Genomic DNA, 26,664 nt, shown 5'->3' on the forward strand with positions numbered 1-26,664 from the left:
AAATTCTTAAATTAACAAAATGAAACTTGAACTAGATAGAAAAGCATCCATCTCCTGTTGCGAGTTCTCTTGCTTTCCCTTCTTCTTGATTATGTCCCTGCTTCCTCTCCACCCTCTAGTCATTTGTTAGTCTCCCCAACACGCTTACCAGAGTAGAAGGAGTTAATATAGGTAGGTGCCTTAATAGGCAAGTGATTTACAAAACAGGTCCCCATCTCATAAAATACCTGCACTGGGCTACTTAGTGAAAGTCTGCAGTCCAGAGAGCAGAAAATTTGAGATTGTTGATTTATACAATTACAAAAAAATCTTTATAGAATGCACTCTTCATTTATAATGGTTAGCGTGCTGGTGGTGTTCAACAGCACATGCCATTAAACAGGCAACACTCATGCTTTTAGTTTATGAAGAGAAAATGAAATAACTTTTTTAAAGTCCACTTTGAGTCATAAGAGTGCAACTTAACTGTTTTTGTAAGGTGTCCTTGGATTATATTAAAAAATTTAATCATACAATGGTCCCCTTCAAAAGATGCTCAGTTGCCTTAGGTAATTAAATAATGTTATAACAGTATTTTCAGTATAACATAGATATTGCCTTCTTTGTGTATAGGGAAGTATATTATAGGAAACATTTACATAAGCTGAGGTAATGTTATGTAGCTGCATAAGGTAAAACTGGAAAGCTTTTAAGGGAAGCCACTGCATCGTAATGTAGCATTAGCAAGAATATAGCTTTACCAGTCTGCATTACACATGCTTTTCAACAGGGCCGGCTCTACTGTTTTTGCTGCCCCAAGCAGCATGCCAAATTGCCACCATGGATGGTGGGGGCAGTCCGTGTGCCATTAGGGTGGCATGCGCGTTTCCGCGGCGGCAGCAATTCGGCGGCAGCTTCTATGTTCAGCTGTCTGCGGCGGCGCAGCTTCTGTTTTCCAGCTGAAGACAGAAGCTGCTGCCGAATTGTCACCACCGTGGAAATGCGCATGCTGCCCTAACAGCACGCGGACTGCCCCCACCATCCGCGGCAGCAATTCGGCACGCTGCTTGGGGGCAAAAACACACAGACTGCTGCCCCTTGCAGATTGCCGCTCCAAGCACCTGCTTGGAATGCTGGTGCCTGGAGCTGGCCCTGCTTCTCAATAGTAGATTTTTTATTTTTCTTTTAAAGTGGGTCATAGCCAGGAAGATCAGTTTGGTGGAATGCTCATAAATTTACTGTGATTATGTTCTTGCTCAGAAAAGCCTGGCAAAATCAAGGGGGCAGAAATATGACGTGCAACTATGAATAAACTCTGAATGTGGCAGTGCAAGAGACCTAACAGATTTCCTATCATCTAGGAGGCACATATGACTGTTGTGCAGTTATACCAGACACTGTGCTATTGTGTGAACTCAGCTGAATTAGGGTATTGTGAGGAAGGGTTTCTCCTCTTGTTTCGTTTTTAGAACAGACATGGTTGTTGCATCGCTACATATCCCATATAGACAAAGACTATTCATTATTTTTTCCTATTTCCTTGCTGAGCTAATTGTTGTCATGTTTTCCTTCTAGTTCCAAATTGCTGCAAGGAATACTTCATTCCGGCAACCAGGGAAAGTGCTTGGATGCTCAAAGTAAGTGTTTTATTTCTCTCTGTGGTGTGATAAAATGTACAGTATGTTGTGACTGACGTTAAAAGTAATGAGGTATTGACTTCAAGGTTGACTTGCTCTTTAAAAATATAAACAAAATCAAAGCAACGGTTGGGTGACGTTCAGTATACAGTAGTTACTGAGATTCCTTTGCAGCAAGATCCAGCATGCAAGAATATATAGGTACAAGTCAGAATAAGTTGCCTTTTTAAATCGTAGTATCCATGCAATACAAATTAATGGTAACATATTCACAGCTAGCGGCACCAATGAAAATTGCTTCCAGAAAAAATATTGCAAATGTGTAGGGAATAAGGGGGAGGGTGTGGTTAATAAAGAGGGAAGCCAAAGGTGGGAGAGGAATCTTTTTCTCTCTCTCTCCTCTTCCTTGTCTCTCCTTCTCTCCTGCTTCAGGAACTCTGGTGGAAAACTGTCTGATGCTCTCTCTTCAATGCTCATTTTACTTCATTGAGTTATCAGCTCTACCAGTTAAATAATGCAGCCTTCCCAATTTTAAATGGAGGAAAAGAGAGCTAGACCAAATGTTACTGTACATGGTTAATAATGCATATCCAATAAGGAACAGCTCTCTGTAAATTTTCAGTTATTTGTGTATTGGACACTAGGTTAATCTATCCAACCCTCCATTTGTCATGTTTGCAATTTGCAGTCATTATTTGACTCACCTGTAGGAACAGCAGAGAACAATGATACAATTAGAGGTAGGTCCACAAGATGGCAATGTTTTTAAAGTCTTTAAAATGATGAACACACAAGTTGCTGTTGATAAAAGAAACATTGTCACATATTAACTGTCTTTTTGTATCATGTTTGCCAAGTGTCTGTCTTGTTGCACATCCTGAATTCTAAACTTTCCCCAAAAGGAAGACTATTATATACCCACACTATTTTATTTATATATATATATATATATATATATATATATATATATATATATATATATATATATATATATATATATATATATATATATATAAAGTAAAATTAAAATAAGAACACCTTCTAGCATGCGGTGTGGTGCTGTCAAAAGTATATGCACACATGCAGTCTCTCTTGGCAAGGGACAGAGAGTACAGTTCACTGTATGGAATTATATCTTGTAACACATTATATTTTATGTAGTTATGCACTTAACATACACATAAAATGACATATCCCTGTTCAGAAACTTTTAGTTTAGAACCCACCTGCCAATGCTTGAAAGTCTGTCAATGTTACCATTTATAAAGTCTGACTTTGATGGGGGCATAGGGCATGTCTCACTTGCCAGAATATTTTATTTATGTTGTATATTTTAGCAAAGATGAGCCATGTTTTTCCTGTACTCTCTCTAAACAATGTTAAGGCTTGTTTCACAAGGGAACTAGGGAGATGGTTCAGCTGGAGATGGTTCAGCTGTTGACTAAGGGGTTTGAATATCTTGAAACAGCTCAGACATATTTGTGTGTTTAAAAAAAAAAGGTGCTACAAATGCACAGTCAATGTTTTTTTAAATCAATAGGAGCGGAGACCTGAATGTTTGCAGAGAATTGGGATATGTTGATAGGTTAGGATTAGAACAGTTCCTAGGAAATGAAGAATTGGAGCTGAGCCTTGTTTAACAGGGGGCTGGGGAGAGGGAGCAAGGGGAGAGGGATAGCTCAGTGGTTTGAGCATTGACCTGCTAAACCCAGGGTTGTGAGTTCAATCCTTGAGGGGGCTATTTAGAGAACTGGGGTAAAAATCTGTCTGGGGATTGGTCCTGCTTTGAGTAGGGGGTTGGACTAGATAACCTTTTGAGGTCCCTTCCAACCCTAATCTTCTATGATTCTTCTATGAAAAGAAGACTGAAACCATGATAGGGAGAGCTGCAAGGGGATAACTGCAGACTTTAAAAGCTATGAGAATGAAGTGATGAGAGCTGAGAGAATTTGAGGAACCAGAAGAGAGATGCAGTATATTTAAGCTGGGAGTTTTCATATTAAGACCAGTGGATAATTGCTATAGCACAAAAGAAGCTGAAAGAGGCCTGGAATGAGTCAAAGATGAAACAAAGGATCTGGGCCCCATGAAGAAGCTGAGAAACTCAAAGCTGTAGAAATTCTAATGGATTTCCTCCACTTGCATCTTGTTTTTAACAGTGGTAGGGCTACACCACTGGAAGTGCCTATGTAGAGTGGCCATAGCATTTTAATCACATATTTTCTAACCCTGCTCAAAACATGTCTGGATGACACTGTTAAAACTCACAGCTGCAATCAATCTGATTATACTAGTATTCCCATAGGTGGTTGTGAAACAGTAGGAAATCTGAAGAAAACTACTAGTGTAGAGGCAACCGGGATATATAGTCTACTTTACAAAAGTCTGCTTGTGACTACACATTGCCTAATAAAACTTATCTTGGACATACAGATTTCCTGGAGTGAATAGTCCCACCCTCAACCAACAGGCAGCTTTCCAGAGTATTCCCTCCGGTCTCTGCCTACTCTGTAGTCTTTCCTCCCAAAATCCCTGGAACTTTGTAGCACACTAAATATCAAAATAAAGTCCCAGCCGCCAGCTTTTTAATACCAGAGGTTCATCATATTGCTATAAAGGTAGCTGCACTGTAGCTGAACATGGACCAAATCCAGGTTTCACATATCAATATGCAATGGAATTTGGTGCACTTTCATGCTTTCTTTGACATCTCAATGATGGTTTGTGGGTTTTTTGTTTAATTGTTAAAGTTGTAGGGATAGCAATATAGGGAAGGAAGTTCAACTATCCAGGCAGTTTTACAACTTTCATTTAGAATACTCCCCCAGGATATGTAGAAAAAGTTTTCATTGGCAGTTAAACATACAATGCATTAAACAAGGAATTTTAAAAGAATAGATTTAGAATGCATCCTAACAACAAAAAACATTGCTGTTTCTATGGTGCTTTAGAGTACATGTTAACTTGAAGTTATTCAGTATTTTCTGGCTAGCAGTACAGGCAGCCAAAAGCATCTCAGTGTGGATTAGAAAAAAGAATTAGTTCAGGAAAGGAACACAATAAAACAACTTCAATCTCCTGGCAAGTTTTCTTTGCTTCACTACAGCTAAAACTTTCTAAATTTATTTGATAAGAGGCTTTCATTATTTGCTCTGCTGCTTGCATGTAGAAAAGTTATGCATAGTTACTTGAAAGCAGGAAAAGTAGAGGAACACAGCCTTTCCTTCCAGGCAGGGGAAAAAAGTTCCTCTACTTCTTTTGCATCTTCATTATTAGCCAGAGGGTGTCACTAAAACAAGTCACTTTAATCCTTTGGCTGAATGCATCGCTTTCACAGCATTTACATCCTCTGGAAACTGATTGATTGGGTCTCCCAAAAGTCAGTGCAGGGTAACATCCTATGACAGTCACAACTGCATGAAGACACAATTATTTTATGGTCAATTTTGATTTAACATAAGAAGAGAGCTGTAGTTTGGATCTAAATTTTGAACCTAAAGGACAAAGTTAACTTGAATGGAATGTTTGTTTATAGCTTCATGCTAACCAGTGTCCTTTCCCTGCCTTACTTAGTAATTGAACAACCTAAATATCCTTTTATGGTCTTGTCTGAAAATGTTCTGAACCATAGGGTGACTTTTTTTTCCCCACTGTCCTAATACCAGGAACTATCCCACAGGAGTTTATCAATGCAACTGACTCATTTAAAAAAAAACCACCACCACAGTATTTTTTTTAAATGCAACATATGTATGTTTTTGTTCAAAGTTAATGACAGTCCATTCCAATGGCCAAGCTATCAATGTTAACTATAACTCATAACTATTAAATATATGGGTTTTAGTTATCTTGCATTAAATAAAATCAGCACATAATTTTCTAACACCATGAACAAAATATATTATTGTAATATCATTGCTATATTTTTGTGTTTAAAATACTTAAAAGGTGGGCTTTTTACAATAGAGCAACCTAAATTCATACTAATAAGACCAATTTCAGGTTATTGAATTTTATTACTTTGTTGCTATTCAAAAATATGCATACAATAAATGGACAATAAAGTAAGGATTATATCATTTTATGGGCTTTTGGTAGATGGATGCCAGATTCTAGTTGGTATATAGTGTATTGCATTTTGTCCATTTCAACAATGTATTCCTGTATTAAAGATACTTCAAGCAATGACTAAGTGCTCTTGCAGTCTGAGTAGAGAAATCTTCGATTGCTCTGCTTCTGTGATTCAGCAGTTTAAGAAACCCAACCTGCTTGCCAGAGCTGGCTCACTGGAAATATTTGTGACTCAATATGGCACACTCAGATTTTGCAGAAACAAGTTTTCATTTTAGAAAAAGTTTCTACCTCTTAGAGAACCTTCCAAATGTGAGCAGAGTCTAATCCAATGCAATGCTTTCTTCCTCAGTCTGTAGGCAGCCTGAAACAAGAGTGGGGTAGTATTTTCCCCAAACTAACCTCATTAATCTTACTAGAGCAGTGGTGGGCAACCTGTGGCCCTCAGGCCGAACGCAGCCCATCAGGGTAATCCGCTGGCGGGACACACAACTGTTTGTTTACATTGACCGTCTGCAGACACAGCCGTCCGTAGCTCCCAGTGGCTATGGTTCGCCATTCCTGGCCAATGGGAACTGCGGGAAGCAGCGGCCAGCACAGCCCTGCGGCCCACACTGCTTCCCACAGCTTCCATTGGCCAGGAAGGGTGAATCGCAGCCACTAGGTGAATCTGTGCCTGCAAATGATCAATGTAAACAAACTGTCTCACGGCCTGCCAGCGGATTACCCTGACGGGCCGCAGGTTGCCCAAAACTGTACTAGTGTACAAAACATACTAGTGATACTTAAAATATCATCAACTATTTAATTGTTGATCATTTTAGCAGATGGAAGGGGAGTGATGGGTGATTATTGGGAGCTGCTGCAGGGAAGGATATGCAGAGGGAAGAAAGAAGGGACACAGGGAATAGGAAGAGAAACAAAGGGCTGAAATAGCAGTTGTCCTAAAGGTGAGCATATTTTTCCCCCCAAGTGATATTGATGAGTGTGACAAAGACCTTGACATGTAACTAAAAATTTAGCTACTGTATAAGGGCTATCTTCTGTTCCTCCCTTTGTGCAAATTTCTCATTGACATCTGTGGGAGATCAGGTGTGGAATGAAGGAAGCACATAGTCCTAAATGTGTGCTCCTGCTACAGAGCCATAATTAGAAATGGAGTTCAATCCTCTCCACAGAATGTTTGACAGCCTGCTTTAGTCATAATCTTTCTTACATGAATTCTTTAAGAAATGTAGAGGGAACATCAGATGGAGGGTCTTCTAAAGTATAGTAGCTGCTTTTAACATTTCCAATTTTGCCTTGCAAGAAGATAACATTACCGCAGTGCAACTGAAGCTTGCCTATACTAAGAATGGAGAATGCCCAGGGAATAGCATGAATGTTGAGGGAGCAATATTTAATTGCATCAGGCAACTGAATATTAAGTACTTCAGTGTTGCCAGTCCCACACATTCAGAAATCATGATTCAGGCTCCTCAAACCATGACATTGACTAATTTAAAAATCGAAATAAATATAAATGCATTTTGGGATCTTTTTATTTGACTTTTTGGTTTTGGAATCTTTAAAGGTCCACTTGGGTCCACACTGTTCTCTGCAGGCAGGAGGGCTAGTAGCTTGTTTTTATTAAATGAAAGGTTAGATTTTCATGTAATTACATCATTCCAGGAGCTGGGGGCTTGAGAAAAATCACCAATACTATGAGACTCGCAATAAAATCTCAAGTGTTGGGATCACTGGGGTAAGGTGGATTTGACAAATTTCTCACCTAATGTTAACTCTCTAAATGTTGTCTTCATGTATAAAAAGTTAAATGCTGTGTATAATAATCACCTGCTCAGCCTACGTAGAGCTGTTCTGTCATAACTAATAGTGTGACTAAGCCACTATCATGTGTGCTACAATTTTTATTACAATAGAAGATGGTATAAAGCAAAGCAAAGATAAAGGAGTAGATATTCAAAGTGCCTTTTATGTTTCAATAGGAACAGGGTACCTAAAGTACTCTTTGACTTTAAAAATCCCCCTCCAAAAGATTATATAACTTTAAGTGGCATGGTTATAATTTGATTCCTAAACTACTCAGAAAAAATCATTTTTACCCCCTATAAACTTATTACAGCAGGACCCTGATAGTGCCTACTAGTTAAGATTGCAAATTGGCTTCCATTGGAGTACCACCCATTTATATTATGCTCAAATTTGGCTCATTCTCTTTAATTGTCTAATCCAGGGGTCAGCAACCTTTCAGCAGTGGTGTGCCGAGTCTTCATTTATTCACTCTAATTTAAGGTTTTGCGTGCCAGTAATACATTTTAATGTTTTTAGAAGGTCTCTCTCTATAAGTCTATAAATTATTGTTGTATGTAAAGTAAACAAGTTTTTTAAAATGTTTAAGAAGCTTCATTTAAAATTAAATTAAAATGCAGATCTTATCAGTTTAGTACAGTGATTCTTAACCTGGGGTGCACGCAGCCCTGGGGCAGGGCCGGTGCAAGGATATTTTGCGCCCTAGGGGAAACTTCTGCCTTGCCCCCCCCCCCACATCAGTTCATTGAGGGGCAAATCCCAACGAGCTTTTATAGACCCCAGGGGCCAGCCATGCCCAGGGGCTGCTCCCCAGACCAGGTTCCCCCCTCCCCACCCCCTGAACTCCCCTGGGAGTGTGAGCCACCCCTCCCGCAGCAGGCTCAGGGCCCCGCACCCTGGTGGTTCACACTCCCAGGAGCTGCAGAACCCGAGTGCGGTGAGGGGGAAGCCAGGGGGCGCTCCTGTCGCTGGTCTGGGGTCCTGGCCGCCGGCCCCGCTCAGCCTCCTGCCGGCCTGGGGTTCCGTTCACTCAGCCGGCGGCCAGGACCCCGGGTGGCAGCCATGTGTCAGGCAAAATCGGCTCGCGTGCCACCTTTGGCGTGCGTGCCATAGGTTGCTGACCCCTTGTCTAATCAGACTATCTAATTGTCTAATCATGGGATACACATGTGCAAGGCTCTAGAAAACACCACTGCATTATATTGTATGTAAAATAAGATTATCACATAATTAATGGCTATCATTATGCATACATACAAAGAAGAGGGTTGCCAACTTTCTAACCACACAAAACCAAACATGCCTGCCTTGTCCCCTCCCTGAGATCCCACCCCCACTCACTCCATCCCCCCATCCATCACTCGCTCTCCCCCACCCTCACACACTTTCACCAGACTGAGGCAGGGAGTGTGGGGTGTGGGAGGGAGTTCACGGTGTGGGCTCTGGCTGGGCGGCGTTTACCTCAGGTGACTCCCAGAAGTGGCCGGCATGTCCAGCTCCTAGGTGGAAGGGCCAGAGGGCTCTGTGCGCTGTCTGGCCCCACAGACGCTGCCCCCGCAACTCCCATTGGCCGTGGTTCCCAGTCAATGGGAGCTGTGGAGCTGGTGCTCAGGGTGGGGGCAGATCACGGAGCCTCTATGGCCATCCCTGTACCGGACATGCCGGCTGCTTCCAGGAGCTGTGCAGATCCAGGGCAGGCAGGGAGCCTGCCTTAGCCCCACTGTGCCACCGGCTGGACTTTTAGCAGACCAGAGCTGCCAGGGTCCTTTTTCAACCGGGCATTCTGGTTGAAAACCAGACACCGGGCAACCCTAACAAAGAAGCAGAGTTAAGATTGTACATTCAACCTTTACTTTCACATTTCCTAACTTGATTTCTTAACTAAGACCTTAGAGTGAGTGAGTGTGTGTGTGTTTTGTATTTAACATAAGAACAACTTACATGTAATCCTTCTTTCTTAAGTCTAAACCCTGTGTTTGACAGGTGGGTCACTGGTTAATGAAAGGAAGTAAATCCAGCTATCTTCCCAATAAGATGTATGTACTTTCGGTATGATCCTGTCTACTCGAAATGGAGGCACTTACATTTTTAATGGAGTTCTATCTTTATGGGGAGAGAGATGAGCTTTATATTGGATTGCTTCTGCTCTATATAAATTTGTTTTTAACTATAGTTCTTTAGCAGACATCACACTTGATCTATATGTGCTTGTTCCTGGATGTGTGGCTACTGCATTCTGCTGTAGCCTTTTATGATTTTTAATTTAGTCAAATTTTAATTACGTTTAATTACATATTCATTTATACTTACTTGTGTATTGCTAACAAAGCCTTCTTTCTTCTTTATGCAGCCTCCCCTCAATACTTGAGCATGACTTTTTCTTGTCAACAGGCTTCTGAAAGTCACTTATCCCTTTTAGGACATCAGCCTCCACCCTGACCCTTTTTCCACTCTAAATGCTCCATTAAGGACCCCTTCTGCTAAATCTGAATTTCAGGGCTGCAAAAAAATGTACAGAGCTCTGCTAAGTATAGTTGTGTGTAGCAAGTTAGTGTACAAATACACATAAGCAAGAACACAGAGGAGAATGTACAGTTTTAGTAAATAGATTACTTTCTTTCAATAAGATGTATTAAGGTATTCATGAAATCATGTGTGCTTAATATGACTTGGAACTCTCAAATGTCTTTTAAGAAATATCCTTCAGTTTGCATGCAAATTTCTTGACATCCTCTGAAAACTTTTCATTGTCTTGGTTTTGTTATCACAGTGTGCTAACATAAATGTCTCACTACAGAGCTGAAGTTCTTCATCCATAATGTTGTTTTCTGTTCATTTGAAATTTTCTCGTTAATAACATTTAGAATTTATTCAGTATCTTAATGTTGTTCAAACATTAATCCTCATCAATCATGTGAAAAGGGAAAGTACTACTTTCATCTTATATAGATGTTAGGGAAACTAAGACACTGGTTGCATGACTTAACTGGTCAGCGGTAGAAGTGTGGTTAGAACTCTAATTCCTGGCTCTCAGACCAATCTTCAGAGTGCTAAGCTATGCAGTCTTGTTTCTGTGCTATTTTTGCAGCCTTCTTTAACCTTTCAAAGGGCGAACCTTATAGATATTTTAACAGCCAAGAGGTATTTTTGAGGCTTAATTCGCTGGCTTGTGAAGTGCTTTTAGGTTCTTTGGTGGAAGGCTTTGTATAATGGAAGTGCTTGTGTACTCTAGGGCTTGCAAAATATTAATCAGCTAGCACTCTGAGCCATAACAGATTGGTAAATACTATAAGCAGCAAGGTAGGAAATTACAGATTTTAAAATTAACTGATATCAAAAAACTAGACATGCAATTCAGATTAGATGTAAGCAATAAGTAGCCTGAAATGCATTTTTAAAAAGTACCTAACAGTAAGAGAATCCATGATAAAATCTAACCTCTAGATACAGCATGGTGAAGTGATTCAACCAAGTAGATTAACAGTGTTTCATAGTTCCCAATAGTCTTCCCAATAGTCTAGTACTGTATTCTTCTTAAGTGCTTGCATATGACTAGTCCAATGTAGGTGTGTGCACGGCTCATGCACAGTTGCAGGAATTCTTTCCCTTAGTGGTATCCGTAGGGTGAGCTCCAGCGCCCTCTGGTGCTGTGTGCTTATAGCACTGGTATAAAGGGCCCTGCCGACCCTGCATCCCTTCAGTTCCTTCTTACCACCTGTGACAGTTGCTGGAACTACTCTTTGCTTCAGGCAAACTTCCCAGTAGACATTTTCTCTTCTTTTCCAGTGTATATACCCTGTTATAGTTGTGATCGTTTAGTTTTTGTAGTTGTTGGACTCATTCGTGCTTAGTTAGCAAGGTTGATCTGCTTCCTGCTGCCAGGGCATGCCCCAGTCACCAGGCTTCAAGTCCTGCACTTTCTGCAGCAAGTCTATGCCATTGAGCAACCCTCACTCAAGCTGTCTCAAGTGCTTAGAGCAGCGGTTCTCAAACTTCAGTAACTCAAGGAACCCCATTTTTTATTTAAAATTTTGCCATGGACCCCCAAGCTCCATGCTCAGCCTTGGGCCCTGCCCTCACTCCACCCCTGCCCCTCCTTTTCCCCACCTCTTTCCATCCCTAAGAGCCCCTGTCCCCCTCCTCCCCCTCCCTTCCAGCACCTCGCCAGTGTTTAGGAGGTGCTGGGAGGAAGGGGGAGGAGTTGATCAGCGGGGCCAGATGGACCCCAGTTTGAGAAATGCTGGCTTAGGAGAGTCTCACAGAAAGGACCACTGCCAAATCTGCAAGGACTTCAAACCTCACACTAAAAAGAACCAGGAAGCGAGATTGAAGGTCCTTCGTACAGACACAGCCCTAAGACCCTCTTCTGAGCTGTGCTTGGACTTGGGACCAAGTACCTCAGTTTCGGTGCAGAGCTTTCCCCTCACTGGTCATGAGTCTTGGCACTGGTCCCCATCCCCGGTGCCCAAGAAGAAACATAGGAAACAGTCGAGAGAAGAGTTGATCCCCAGTGCCAAAGTCAAGCAGGCATGGGGACCAGGATAGAGCGATGTCTGCATGGGGCTGCATTTTCGCCCTGGCACTGCAACAGCCAGTACCGATGGCTCCAGTACCTATGCTGGACCCACTGACTCTGGCATCTGAGACGCTGTCCTCAGGCAGACAGCGTTCACAGTATCGTCTACTCCGGAGGTGCTTGCAGCAGCCAGGGACCTACTTTCATTTCCAGTTCCTGTGTCCCTGGTGGAACAAGACTTGGCACTGCTGTACTGTTGAGTGGCAGGGAACCCTCCCCCACCCATCCTCCAGTACCACGACTGCCCTCTAGGGGAAAACCCCCTATGGTAGCTTCATCACAGGCTAATCTGCAGCACTGATCACCGGCACCAAGGCACAACTCTGGTCACCATGAAGGGACTCTTCATCTTCATCAGAGTCAGAAGTGGGATCCTACTCTTCCCTTCATCGCAGCTTCCCATGCTGCTCCCTGGCCACTCCTACTCCGTTGTGCTCCCAAGCACAGGGGTACCACCACGTGCTTGACCACTGGGTCCATGGGGGCCGGCACCCATGCAATGGCTCTTCTGGAACCCTTGGGGGTTCCCCCAAGGTCAAGGCACTCTCTTGAGGTGCTTCTACTTGGTGACCTCAGAGCAGAGCACCTCTGGTACTTCACTATGTGACCCCCAATCCAGACTCCGGTACCCAGCGTGGTACCGAGCCCCAAGAAGAGGCCCCGTGAGTCCTGATCATTACTCCGGAGGAGGAGTGGAGGCCCCTCAGCCGGTGCTAGACTCCTCTTCCTCTTACCCACTGCCACCACACCCTCATCTGGGGATGTCCCCATCGCAAGATGATCACAATGCTTAGCAAGACTTATTAAAGTGGGTGGCCTCGAATCTAGGCATCCAGGCAGAGGTGGTCAATGAGGCAACTCACAACCTATTGGACATTCTGTTGGTGGCAGGCCCCCCAAGCATGGCTCTCCCACTCAATGAGGCTATCATGGACCCAGTTAAAGGGCTATGGCAGACCCCTGCTTCCCTCCCTCCCATGGCAAAGCATACAGAATGGAAATATTTCGTACTATCCAAAGGCTACAAGTTTATATTCCTTCATCCTCCCCTGAGATCCCTGGTGGTAGTGGCCACCAATGAGAGAGATCGCCAGGGACAATTGGGCACAACACCTTAAGGCAAAGGATCAAAAAAGTTAGACCTGTTTGGCCAGAAGGCCTATTTCCACAGGAGGTCTACAGTTTCCAACCACTATCTCAAGAGCTTAAAGTTCCACATGGTCTCCCTGGCTTCCATCATTCCCCTCTCTGTATCTGGGGGACTGATATGCCACCCAGTTTAAAGGACACTTACTTCCACATATCATTTCTCCCCTCCCCCCCAGGCCACAGAAGGTTCCTAAGATTTGGTAATGTACTTGGTTCACAATGAGTTTGCGGTGCTTCCATTTGGCCTGTCAGCCACTCCACAGGTTTTCACCAAACATATGGCAGTGGTGGCTTTTCTCAAGAAATGGAGTGCACATCTCTCAAGGACTGGCTAGTCAGTGGCCAGTCCAGAGCTTAAGTGGAATCCAACATCCATCTCATCCAATCAACCTTCCAGGCCCTAGGTCTACCGATAAACACCCAGAAATCCACCCTTTGTCCTGATGCAGAGGATAGAGTACATCAATGCGGCTCTTGACTTCATTCAGAAAGACCCTTGCTTCCAGAAGACCATTTTTGAGCAGTCACAGTCTTGATAAATCCCATCCAGACCCATCCTGTCACGACTGCTTGAAAATGTCTGTCTTCTGGGCCACATGGCATATGCATTTGCGTAGTGTAACATGCAAGGCTGTGTCTCAGACCTCTCCAAACATGGCTGTCCATGGTGTATTCACATTCACGGCATCTGGATTCAGTGCTCACTGTGCCTGCTCAAGTCCTCGATTTACTGACTCGGTGGCTGAACTAACACATGGTCTGTGTGGGAGTGATCTTTTCATGGTCCCAACCATCGATGTCTCTAGTCTCACACATCAGCACTGGGCTGGGGAGCCCACTTAGGGTCCCTCAAGACTCAAGGTCTGTTGTCCCCAGAAGAGCTCTCCATCTCGGTGTCAGAGAGCTCAGGTTGGTCCACCTAGCCTACCAACTATTCCTGCCCCATATTACGAACAAAGTCGTTTGGGTTCTCAGACAGTGCAACTACCATGTTCTACATCAACAGGCAGGGCAGAGCTCACTCCTCCCTGCCCATGTCAGAAAGCAATCCAGCTGTGGGATTCTGCATAATCCATTCAATCCATCTCGAGGTGTTGGACCTCCTGGGAGCACAGAACCAGCTGGCGGCTCACCTCAGCAGGTCTTACTCTCACCATGAATGGTCCCTTTGGCCAGACATCAGAAGGGACATTTTTCAGCGGTGGGGGATTCCCCTTATTAGACCTGTTTGCTACCTGCGACATCAGGAAATGCCACCACTTCTGTTCCCTGTGAGGCCACAGCTCAGGATCTCTTATGGTCACCTTCGTGCTACCATAAGTAGATCACCTGTATTATGCTTTTCTTCCTATCCTGATGATACACAAGATTCTGATGAAGATCAAGCGGGATCGGGCACTGACCATTCTCATAGGCCCGGGATGGCCCAAGCAGCATTGATTCACCACCCTGTTAGGCCTCTCAATGGAAACCCTGCTCCTCCTTCTGCTACACCCAGACTTCATCTCCCGAGACCATGGTCAGTTGCTCCATCTGAACCCCAGCTCTCTTCATCTGATGGCCTGGAAGCTCCATGGATGAATCCTGAGGAGCAAGCTTGCTTGGAGCAAGTCCATAGAGTTCTGCTAGGTAGTAGAAAACCCTCTACTAGGACCACTTACCTTTGAAAATAGAAGCGATTCTCCATCTGGTCCTCCCAACGCAGAGTTCCACCCACGCAATCCCCGTTGCAACTCATATTGGAGTACTTTTTTGCATCAGAAACAACAGGGTTTGGCTATTTCTTCAGTCAAGGTCCACCTAGCAGCATTTTCTGCCTTCCAACCCTGGGTCAACAGCTGGTCTGTCTTTTTCCCCCGTTCGAGCCACTGGCAACATGTTCATTGGTGCACCTCTCCTGGACAGTGGCCTTCTTAGTGGCCATCCCCTCAGCCAGAAGGGTTTTGGAGATCTGTGCCCTCATATCAGAGCCCCCATATATGATCATCTTTAAAGATAAGGTGCTGCATCCGTACCTGGCATTTCTCCCGAAAGTGGTTTCACAATTCCATTGCAGTCAAGCGATCATTCAACCAGTTTTCTTCCTGAAGCCACATGCAAACAGGGAAGAGCAATGTCTACACTCCTTGGATGTTAGAATGCCAGGGCATGTCCATTTACAAAGAATCAAGCCATTTCACAGATCAACCCAGCTGTTCATAGCAATAGCAAACAGGATGAAAGGCCTTCCCACCTCCGCCTTGAGAATCTCGTCCTGGATTACACTGTGCACATTGCGAGCTGGTTGGCATTCTGCCTCCAGCTAACCTAACTGCTTCTTCCACAAGATTGCAGGCCTCCTCCACTGTATTCCTAGCACAAGTTCCATAGAAAAAATAGCATAGAATATCAGGGTTGGAAGGGACCTCAGGAGGTCTTCTAGTCTAACCCCCTGCTCAAAGCAGGACCAATCCCCAGACAGATTTTTGCCCCAAATTGCCCCCTCAAGGTTTGAACTCTCAGTTTAGCAGGCCAATGCTCAAACCACTGAGCTATTCCTCCCCCCTCCTTCCTATTCAAGACATCTGTAGGGCAGCAACCTGGTCCTTTGGTGCACATGTTCTCAATGCCCTATGCCATCACTCAGCAGGCCAGATATAATGCTGATTTTGGTCATGCAGTCAGCTTGTTCTTGAACTCTAAGTCCACCTCCTATGCAGCTTCTTGAGAGTCACCTACATTGGAATGGACGTCTGCAAGCACTCAAAGAAGAAAAAACTGTTACTAACCTTTCTGTAACTGTTATTCTTTGAGATGTGTTATCAGAGTCAGCTGGTAAGAATAAACTAAGGGGGCACAGGGTCGGCAAGGCCCTTTATCTGGGTTCTATGAGTGTGCAGCACCAGAGAATGCTGGAGCCGACCCGATGGACACCACTAAGGGAAAAAACTCCAGCAACTGTGCTCAGGGTGCAAACACCTGCTTTGGAATGGACATGTACAACACCTCTTGAAGAACAGTTACAGAAAGGTTAGTAATCATGATTTTTTTGGTTATATTAGCAGATTGAAGTGTATTATTGATACTTGCTTTTAATAAGCATGTTATATCCTTTTGTTGTTCATGTGGCTGTTCTGTGGTAGGAATGTTAGACTTGTAACGCAGAGCTGGGAGTCAGGAGACCTGAGGTTTACCCCTGGCTATGGCACAAGTTTGCTTTGTGATTATAAGCAAGTCCTTATGACCTGAGAGGCATAGGGCTTTAATAGGCGTCACAGTTGCTCAGCCCCTCTGAGAACCAGGTCATTAACATCTATGTTTGTTTTCACATCTGTAAAATGAAGATAACTGCCCAAGGGGTGTTGAGGTGAAGTTCATTATTCTTTGTAAAGTACTAAAGATGAAAGCACTAAAAAAAATTGCACAACAATGTTGTGTAATTTCTTGATAGTGTAATTTAGTGAGATCCAAGGAGTGGAACACTTACTGTAAATTCCTTTTTCTTCAGGGAGAATATGTAATACTGTGACATATGGAAGTGGAAATTGTCTGTCTGTAATATTTTTTGAATCCTAGGTATGCCTCAGTTTCCCTCTGTATGTTGCATGGCTACCCAGGGGGTGCCAAAGGGTTAACACTGCTCCTGGAACAGTGCAGGAGACAGTGTCACCTCCCTGTCTGTGTAAAATTAATAGTAATTAAAGAACTGGCTCAAACCAACCCAAATCAACAGAGGGTTCAGCAAGACAGACACCCCAATGACTGAACAATCAAAATCTAACAGGAAACCCCAGCAGATAGGTCTTGTGAACTGAGCTGGAGAACAAGGTGTCAGGTGACTAGAAGAAGGAGCTGATATTTTGAAGGGACTCAGGAACCCAGTCATGAGGGGACATGGGGAGAGAGCCAGAGATGGAGTCCACCATAGCTTGGCTGGCTCATCATGACATTGGCTTGGCCAGGATGGGCTGGCTTCATTTCACCCCTCTGTGCTAACCTAAGGACTTTCAGATTCTGTGTGCTAGGTGACTAAAAAATGGTTAACTTGTTGTGAAAAGACTGTCACTGTCAATACTCACTGAGAGCACTGTGCCCTGAAGGGGGACAGTAACAGCCTCCCATAGGATTCTGGTTCTCTCTGAGAGACAGGGATTGCTGGTGCCGAAGGCCCGATCTCTGAGTCTTGGAGGCTATGGGTTTGGGCCTGTGGAAGTGTGTGGGTTCTTGGGGCCCAGCACATTAAAGGAGTCACTCCCAGGAGACTGGGTGCAGGCTGGGGCATAGACCAGACCTTGTGACTCTGAGAAATGCTTGTTGTATTAACAACATAAGAAAACTGTTCATGGAATTCTTTGTTCACAGTAAGGAAGTAATCACTTCTTAAAGTGCCAGCCTTCTATCTTCGTTTTTCTCAAGCAGTGATGTTACAGCTTCTTGACAGGGGTTGGCAAATGTAATGCTCATTGTGTTAGGTTACAATTCCTGTGCAACTCTAACTCACAAGAGTCCTACCACTGACTCTAGACATGTTAGTATTGTATGCTGGGCCAGCTTCTAATGATCGAATTTTATTCAGAGAGATGCATTTAACAGTTTTTATTGAACAATTCCAAAGTGTTTACATTTCCTCTGCTCCTTATGTAGACTTTGTACACATGCAACATGTATTTGTGTGAGGGATTAAATTTATTTTACTGTGTGCATAAATGAAATGGCCATTAACTGCAAAACATTTCCCAATCAGAATCTTGCAATGTACTAGGATCAGAGAATTACCAGTCCCAAGAGCCAGCATTCACTTTTTTGGAATCCATTGTGTAACATACGGGCCAACTCATTATTTCAATTCAACAAGTGAGTTACAGCATTAAGATGATTACTTGGTGTATGTTACCTTGTTGGCAGGCAAGTGCAGGGCCGCCCAGAGGATTCAGGGGGCCTGGGGCAAAGCAATTTCGGGGGCCCCTTCCATAAAAAAAGTTGCAATACTATAGAATACTATATTCTCATGGGGGGGCCTTGCGGGGCCCGGGGCCTGGGGCAAATTGCCCCACTTGCCCCCCCTCCTCTGGGCGGCCCAGGGCAAGTGAGACGTAGGGATGCCAGACTCACATTTTGGAAAAGTGCTCCCTTCTTTGTCACACAAAGCTAACTACTTTTTTTAAAACCATTGCCTGGTGAAAGTGCCAGTTGGCTTAAAAGGCTCTCAGAGAACGTGTTTATCTCCCATTGAAGAACACAAGACATGACTTCATGCAGCTTCTTAAATCAGAAGACCAATGCCACTTATCTGTTCTGATTTTTTTCCTTTTGCACTTTTCCAGCTCCAACTTGGGCCACTTAGGAATAAAATTGAGTGTTTAGGAAGTGGAGAGCAGCTCTAAAATTCCTTAACAGTTTGAAATCCATCATGAGTCCTTTTATACTTTACCTTCTCCCCCTGCCAGATATTCTCTGCTGTTCCCTCAGGCTTCCAGCCTGATGCCACATTTATTTTATAGATTTGTTTTGTTTTGTCAAATGTAGATTTCTGTAGAAATGAATAAAATCTGTACAACCTAAAAATTGGACCAAAGCTCAAAACAAGAACTCCTCTGTAGAACATCCCATCTGCTTCCCACCCAATCAAGCTCTTCTCATCCCCAGAAAAAGCCTGGGAATCTAGATTACCTGAGTTACCCTCACACCCCTAAAGGTGGTCTTCAGGTATGTCTACACTGCAATTAAACACCCATAGAGGGAAAGGTCCCAGAGCCTGGGCTTCAGCCTGATCCTTAACATCTATCCTCCAATTTTACAGCCCAAGCCCTGTGAGCCTGAGCCAGCTGACCCGAGCCAGCTATAGGTGTTTTGTTGCAGTGTAGATGTACCCTTCATATTGAGTACCATCCTCAAATTTTGGACACTGGTAAACCAAAGTGAGGAAGCTAGTTCCAGCATAGAGGACTCCTCCCTGCAAACACACTGGGCTGGACTCCGCTCTTTATTATGCCAGTATAAATGTGGAGGAACTCTGGATTTTGCACTGGAATAAAACTGATATAAATAAGATGGGAATCAGGGTCCTGTGTCCAGTCCTTTTCCATTTACAATGAGGGACAGAGAGAAAGTTACTGCCTCAATTGATCTCAGCCTATTTATGACTTTATAGGTCAAAATCAGCACTTTTAAAATTGTACCTAGAATTCAACTGAAATCAAATGCATACCACTGAACACAGGTGTAATATGCCCCTATAAGAATTCCATTGATTGTTGCTATGTCTGGAGGTAATGCAAGTAAGAGAATCCTTTTTAATTTCTCAGACTGAACTTTCCTTCACTGGGTGTGTTCTGCTGTACTGTATAGTGCTTTCAGCTGATGGCTTTATAATGTTCTTAAGTAGCTGGTGAAGTGTTTATTCATAAGAACACACCAGATATTTAGTGCAGACTTCTTATAATTGGATAAGCAGGAGAGGTTTAGTGTACACTGAAGGTTGTATCTTTCTAGACCATATCTGAGGGTGGTTTTTAGCTAAAGGACTTTTTGGCTTTATGGCCCAGTGGTGCTCAAGTTGGCTTGGGGGATGTCTAATTAAACATAATCTTTTCCATAACTTGTTTTCTTCAGCCATGTTAATTGAAGCATAGTGTTTTATCTTGTGATCCATTGTATGGTGATGCATTTACCTGCTGCTGCTAATAATCTGAGTAAATAGCTCTAGTTCAGGAGAGTATCTCCAGAATGTAATAACTTAGTTTAAAAATGCTTTTAATGTTGACCGTTTTCTGTAACTGTCTGTTTGTGTCCAAAATGTTTGGATCTGTTCATGTTTGGATCCACTAATTTTTGTGGTAACTAAAGGATGGCTGCTGCTAAAAAGCATAGGTTCCCACAGGCTAGGGGGAAGAGCATTAGCATGTGTATGAATTCCCTACTATGGGTCAGATCTTCAGCTGAGCACATTTGAAAAGCCAGCTTTAAGTGGCAAGCAGCTGAGTCTTTCCTGTTACTTTTCCTTACAGACACAGAACGCTTTTTTTAAAATATGAAACCTGACCCCTGGAATTTCAGTATGCCCCATCTTTACAAAAAATAGAGATTGATTCCCTCATGGTAATGTGGTCCATGCACATGGTATCCTTGGCAGCCTGCTTTCTCCAGAGCAAGCAAATAATTAAGGTCTATCCTGAAGTGGCAATAGGGGGCCTCATTTCTTATCTACAAGATAGCTGGAGGGATAAGGAACTGTTTAGTATGTTTCTTTCTCTGCATAATGCCAGAAATAGCATTTACCATTTTGGTATGGTAGTGTTTAAACCTAATGTGACAAACGTTAAGGAATAGAGCAAGTACTCAAGGGGATTTTATCTGGTACTATGCAAGCCAATAAAGTTCAGAAAAGGTCTAGGATCTGAATTTTCACTCCAACCACTTTAACATCACCACTGGATTGTCCCTTTGAGTTAATCAGAGTGATGCTGGTCACATGTCATGGTAAAATGAGAGCTGAGTAGTTCTCTCTGCATAACCTAGTTTAGCATGAATTTAAGCCATACAGTATATCACATCTGATTTGGTGTGCTAAGTATGTTGGTAACACTATTGTCAACTGCTATTAATTCCTTTAAAGTAAGTATTTATGTAACTCATGCACTTATGTGTAATGTATGTCATTAAATCAGTACAGTATTCTAATCTATTGTAATCTGGCACAAATCTATGCCCTATAATACAGATGTACAATCACATTTGTCTATTTCACACTTCAGTTAGGTGACATCTTATTGTGGGCTCCCTAACACAATAACAATTTTCTTTAACTATTTAGTAAACAGAAAACATCAACAGAAATTTTACATTCTAGATGCATATTTGGAAAGAAAATATACATCCTGATTCAGCCTAACTTTAAATATGTATTATAAGTGAATAGTTCTACTAAGGTTAGTGGAACTACTCATGTGCTTAAAATGAAATACATGCCTAAGTAGCTTATCAGGTGAAGCTGAACAGTTAAGATGTGTCCATGCCTTATTGAGGAACCATAATTTTATTATTGTAATCTTGTCCTAAACCTTCTCTTCCCCATTTATCACTTCTTTTTTACATGTATTTAGTGTGTAAGCTCTTTCAAGCAGGGGCATCTCTACAGGTTTGAAAACTACCCAACACGAGGGTGCTAAAAGATAATTTAAAAAATGATTTTCTGAACTTTCATTTTGCTTTAAAATGTCTCAGTTGGTTTTTCTTCAGATAACTGTTCATTCCCTTGTAGTGAATTCAAAGAAAACAAGAATGACTGTTGAATGAACTAAGGAAATTGCATTGATCGGAAGTTCAGTGCATTGTTGCTTTACAAGTGACTGAGATGTTACCATCTAACACTTCATATGAAATTATCTTGATCTCACTCCACTTTCCAGTGGGCAATTGTCCATATCACAACATTAGTCATAAAACCTAGCACTAACTGGCACCTTTGGTAGCCTTAGCAGAGAGGCCAAAGATTGAATGGGTATGTAGCTGGAGTTTGATCTCTAGTGATTAGTGGTGAGTTCTACAGGCTGGAGTTGAAACACATTATGAAGATGGTGCAGGAAAGTTTATACTCTGATGTCTCTACCTTTTTAAAGACACCATAATAGAGGCTCAATTTAAATGTATACTCCCAAATTAAAAAACATGGAGAACTAAAAAACTGCCACCATGGCTGAACAACACAGTAAAATAAGCTGCGAGAGGCAAAAAGACATCCTTTAAAAAGTGGAAGTTAAATCCGAGTGAGGAAAATAGAAAGTAGCATAAACTCTGGCAAGTGAAATGTAAAAATATAATTAGGAAGGCCAAAAAAGAATTTGAAGAACAGCTAGTTAAAGACTCCAAAAAGTAATAGTAAAAAATTTTTAAGTACATCAGAAGCAAGAAGCCTGACAAACAACCAGTGGGGCTACTGGAGAATCGAGAAGGTAAAGGAGCACTCAAGGCTGAGGATGTGAGGGAGATCCCCAAACCTGAACCATTATTTTTAGGTGGCAAATCTGAGGAACTGTCCCAGACGGATGTGTCATTAGAGGAGGTTTTGGAACAAATTGATAAACTAAACAGTAATAAGTCACCAGGACCAGATGGTATTCTGAAGGAACTCAAATGTGAAGTTGCAGAACTACTAACTTTGGTAAGTAACCTGTCCTTTTAGATCAGCTTCTGTACCAGATGACTGGAGGATAGCTAATGTGTTGCCAGTTTTTTTTTAAAAGGCTCTTGAGGCGATTCCAGCAATTACAGGCTGGTAAGTCTAACTTCAGTACCAAGGAAATGGGTTGAAACTAGAGTAAAGAGCAGAATTATCAGATTAACACAATTTGCTGGGGAACAGTCAATATGGTTTTTGTAAAGGGAAATGTTGCCTCACCAATCGACTAGAATTTTTTGATGGGATTAAGCATGTGGACAAGGTGGATACAGTGTACTTAGATTTTCAGAAAGCCTTTGACAAGGACCCTCATCAAAGGCCTTTAAGCAAAGTAAGCTGTCATGGAATAAACGGGAAGATTCTCTCATTGTACATTGTATATGCAAATTTGACACGAAGAAGTGGGTATTCTCTGATACTCTCATGGATTGTTAACAGGTTAAAAGATAAGAAAAAAAGGGTAGGAATAAATGGTCAGTTTTCACAATGGAGAGCAGGGGCAGCTCTGTGTTTTTTGCCACTCTAAGCACGGCAGTCAGGCAGCCTTCGGTGGCGTTTCTGTGGGAGGTCCGCCGGTCACGCGGATTTGGCGGCAGTTCTGCGGTTGATCTGCCAGTCCCGCGCCTTCAGCGTACTTGCTGCCGAATTACCGCTGAAACCGCGGGACCGGTGGACCTCCCGCAGAAACGCCATCAAAGGCTGCCTGATTGCCGCCCTCAGAGCAACCGGGAGGCCGCCCCCCACAGCTTGCTGCCCAGGCACGCGCTTGGAGTGCTGGTGCCTGGAGCCGCCCCTGGTGGAGAGAGGTATCCCTCAGGGGTCTGTACAAGGACAGTTCTATTCAACATTCATAAATAATCTAGAAAAAGGGGTAAACAGTGAGGTGGCAAAATTTGCAGATGATACAAAACTACTCAAAATAGTTAAATCCCAGGCAGACTGTGAGGAGCTACAGAGGGATCTTGCGAAACTGGGTGACTGGGCAACAAAATGGCAGATGAAATTCAGTGTTGATAAATGCACACTGGAAAAATAATCCCAACTATACATATAAAATGATGGGGTCTAAATTAGCTGTTACCACTCAAGAGATCTTGGAGTCATTGTGGATAGTTCTCTGAAAACATCCAGTCAATGTGCAGCAGCAGTCAAAAAAGCGAACAGAATGTTGGGAATCATCAAGAAAGAAATAATAAGACAGAAAATATCATAGTGCCTCTATATAAATCCATGGTATTCCCACATCTTGAATACTGCATGCAGATGTGCCCCATCTCATTAAAGATATATTGGAATTGGAAAAGGTTCAGAAGAGGACAACAGAAATGATTAGGGGTATGGAACAGCTTCCATATCATGAGAGATTAATAAGATTGGGACTTTTCAGCTTGGAAAAGAGACGACTAAGGGAGGATATGGTAGAGGTCTATAAAATCATTACTGGTGTACAGAACATAAATAAGGAAGTGTTATTTACTCCTTTTCATAACACAAGAACTAGGGGTCACAAAATGAAATTAATAGGTAGCAGGTTTAAAACAAATAAAAGGAGGTATTTCTTCATGCAATGCACAATCAACCTGTGGAACTCTTTGCCAGAGGGTGTTGTGAAGGCCAAGACTATAACAGGATTCAAAAAAGAACTAGATAAATTCATGGAGGATAGATCCATCAATGGTTATTATCCAGGATGGGCAGGGATGGTATCCCTATCCTCTGTTTTGCCCGAAGCTGGGAATGCATGACAGGGGACGGATCACTTGATGATTACTATGACTGTCGATTAATCGTAGTTAACTCATCCGATTAACTAAAAAAAATTAATTGTGATTAATCACAGTTTTAATCCCCCTGTTAAACAATAGAATACCAATTGAAATGTATTAAATATTTTGGATGTTTTTCTACATTTTCAAATATATTGATTTCAGTTACAACACAGAATACAAAGTGTATAGTGTTTGCTTAATATTATTTTTATTACAAATATTTGCACTGTAAAAATGATAAAAGAAATAGTATTTTTCAATTTACCTCATACAAGTATAGTACCATAGTGCAATCTCTTTATCATGAAAGCGCAGCTTACAAATGTAGATTTTTGTTTTGTTTTGTTTTGTTTTGTTACATAACTGCACTCAAACAAAACAAAGTAAAACTTTAGAGCCTACAAGTCCACTCAGTCCTACTTCTTGTGCAGCCAATTGTTAAGAGAAACAAGTTTGTTTACATTTACGGAAAATAATGCTGCCTGCTTCTTATTTACAGTGTTACCTGAAAGTGATAACAAACATTCACATGGCACTTTTGTTGCCGGCATTGCAAGTATTTACTTGCCAGATATGCTAAAGATTCGTATGCCCTCTCATGCTTTGGCCACCATTCCAGAGGACATGCATCCATGCTGATGATGGATTCTGCTTGATAACTATCCAAAGCAGTTCAGACCAACGCATGTTCATTTTGATCATCTGAGTCAGATGTCACCAGCAGAAGGTTGATTTTCTTTTTTGGAGGTTCAGGTTTTGTAGTTTCCACATCGGAGTGTTGCTCTTTTAAGACTTCTGAAAGCATGCGCCACACCTCATCCCTCTCAGATTGTGGAAGGCACTTCAGATTCTTAAATCTTGGGTTGAGTGCTGTAGCTATCTTTAGAAATCTCACATTGGTACCTTTGCATTTTGTCAGATTTGCAGTGAAAGTGTTCATTTTAAGACCAACATACTGGGCCATCATCCGAGCTTGCTATAACTTGAAATATATGGCAGAATGCGGATAAAACACAGAGCAGGAGACATACAATTCTGTCCCAAGGAGTTCAGTCACAAATTTGATTAATGCATTACTTTTTTAACGAAGAAGTAAGACTGAGTGGACTTGTGGGCTCTGAAGTTTTACATTTTTATTTTTGAATGCAGTTATTTTTGTACATAACTCTACATTTGTAAGTTCAACTTTCATGATAAAGAGATTGCACTACAGTACTTGTATTAAGTGAATTGAAAAATACTATTTTTACAGTGCAAATATTTATAATAAAAATAATTATAAAGTGAGCACTGTACACTTTGTATTGTGTTGTAATTGAAATCAATATATTTGAAAATGTGGAAAACATCCAAAAATATTTATATAAATGGTATTCTATTATTAGTGTGATTAATCACAATTAATTTTTTAATTGCTTGACAGCTCTAATGATTACCTGTTCGGTTCATTCCCTCTGGGGCACCTGGCATTGGCCACTGTTGGAAGACAAGATACTGGGCTAGATGGACCTTGGGTCTGACCCAGTATGGCCGTTCTTGTGTACCAATCGGTAGATAAATAGATGATGTCAAGCCAGGTCTACTTTAGGGAAGTTTTTTGCTGGTATAGCTATACTGGCAGTGGCAACCCCTCCTAGTACAGATGCAACAAAAAAAGTGCTGCTGCCGACATAGCTTATAGTTCCTCACTTAAGCTATATTCACAAAAGTACTTTTTTGACAGTATAACTTCATCTACACCAGGGCTTAGCCAGTATAAAATGTTGCCAAGAAATCACCCTGTAACCAACATTGCTGCACTGGCAAGTTTCTTGTGTAGGCCTGTCCTTGGTTTTCTCATAATAAAAGATGGTCTAAAGCAGGGGCGGGCAAATTTTTTGGCCTGAGGGCCGCATTGGGTTTCGTAAATTGTATGGAGGCCCCGGTTAGAGGAGGGGGTTGTGGCCCGGCCCCCACCTCCTATCTGGCCCCCCCCCAGGACTCCTGCTCCATCCAACCCCCACATTCCCTGATGGCCCCTCTGGGACCCCTGCCCCTGGAACTCCCACCCCTGACTGCACCCCCGGGACCCCTGCCCCTATTCAACCCTGTTTCCCACCCCGACCCCTATCCACACGCCTGCTCCCTGACCACCACCCTGAACTCCCCTGCCCTCTATCCAACCCCCCTGCTCCCTGCCCCCTTACCGCGCTGCCTGGAGCACCAGTGGCTGGCGGCGCTACAGCCATGCCACCCAGCTAGAGCTGGGCCATGCCACCGCTGCCACCACCACCACTCAGCACAGAGCACCGGGTCAGGCTGGGCTGTGCAGCTGCGCTGCCCCAGGAGCTCACAGCCCCGCCGCCCAGAGCATTCTGCCGGCGGTGGAGTGAGCTGAGGCTGCGGCGGAGGGGCCAGGGTAGCCTCCCGGGCCAGGAGCTCAGGGGCTTGGCAGGATGATCCCGCAGATCGAATGTGACCCGCGGGCCGTAGTTTGTCCACCTCTGGTCTAAAGCCTTGATTAGAGTATGTTTG

The 26,664-nt window shown here is 42.8% G+C and overlaps 1 protein-coding gene across 4 annotated transcripts in view; it reads left to right on the forward strand.

The window, feature by feature from the left end:
• The window catches only part of MAPRE2 (microtubule associated protein RP/EB family member 2), a 148,941-nt gene that overhangs the window by 35,061 nt on the left and 87,216 nt on the right, over positions 1-26,664 (forward strand). For all 4 annotated transcript variants that reach the window (XM_039527376.1, XM_039527377.1, XM_039527373.1 and 1 more), the window contains exon 2: positions 1,555-1,616. Coding sequence is in view for 1 of the 4 variants with exons in the window: in XM_039527374.1 (XP_039383308.1) it covers positions 1,555-1,616 (62 nt within the window). In the remaining 3 variants the exon portion in view is untranslated. The remainder of the gene's footprint in view (positions 1-1,554; positions 1,617-26,664) is intronic.

This window comes from Mauremys reevesii, linkage group 2 (genome assembly GCF_016161935.1).
Source record: "Mauremys reevesii isolate NIE-2019 linkage group 2, ASM1616193v1, whole genome shotgun sequence".
In the NCBI taxonomy this organism is placed as follows: domain Eukaryota; kingdom Metazoa; phylum Chordata; order Testudines; family Geoemydidae; genus Mauremys; species Mauremys reevesii.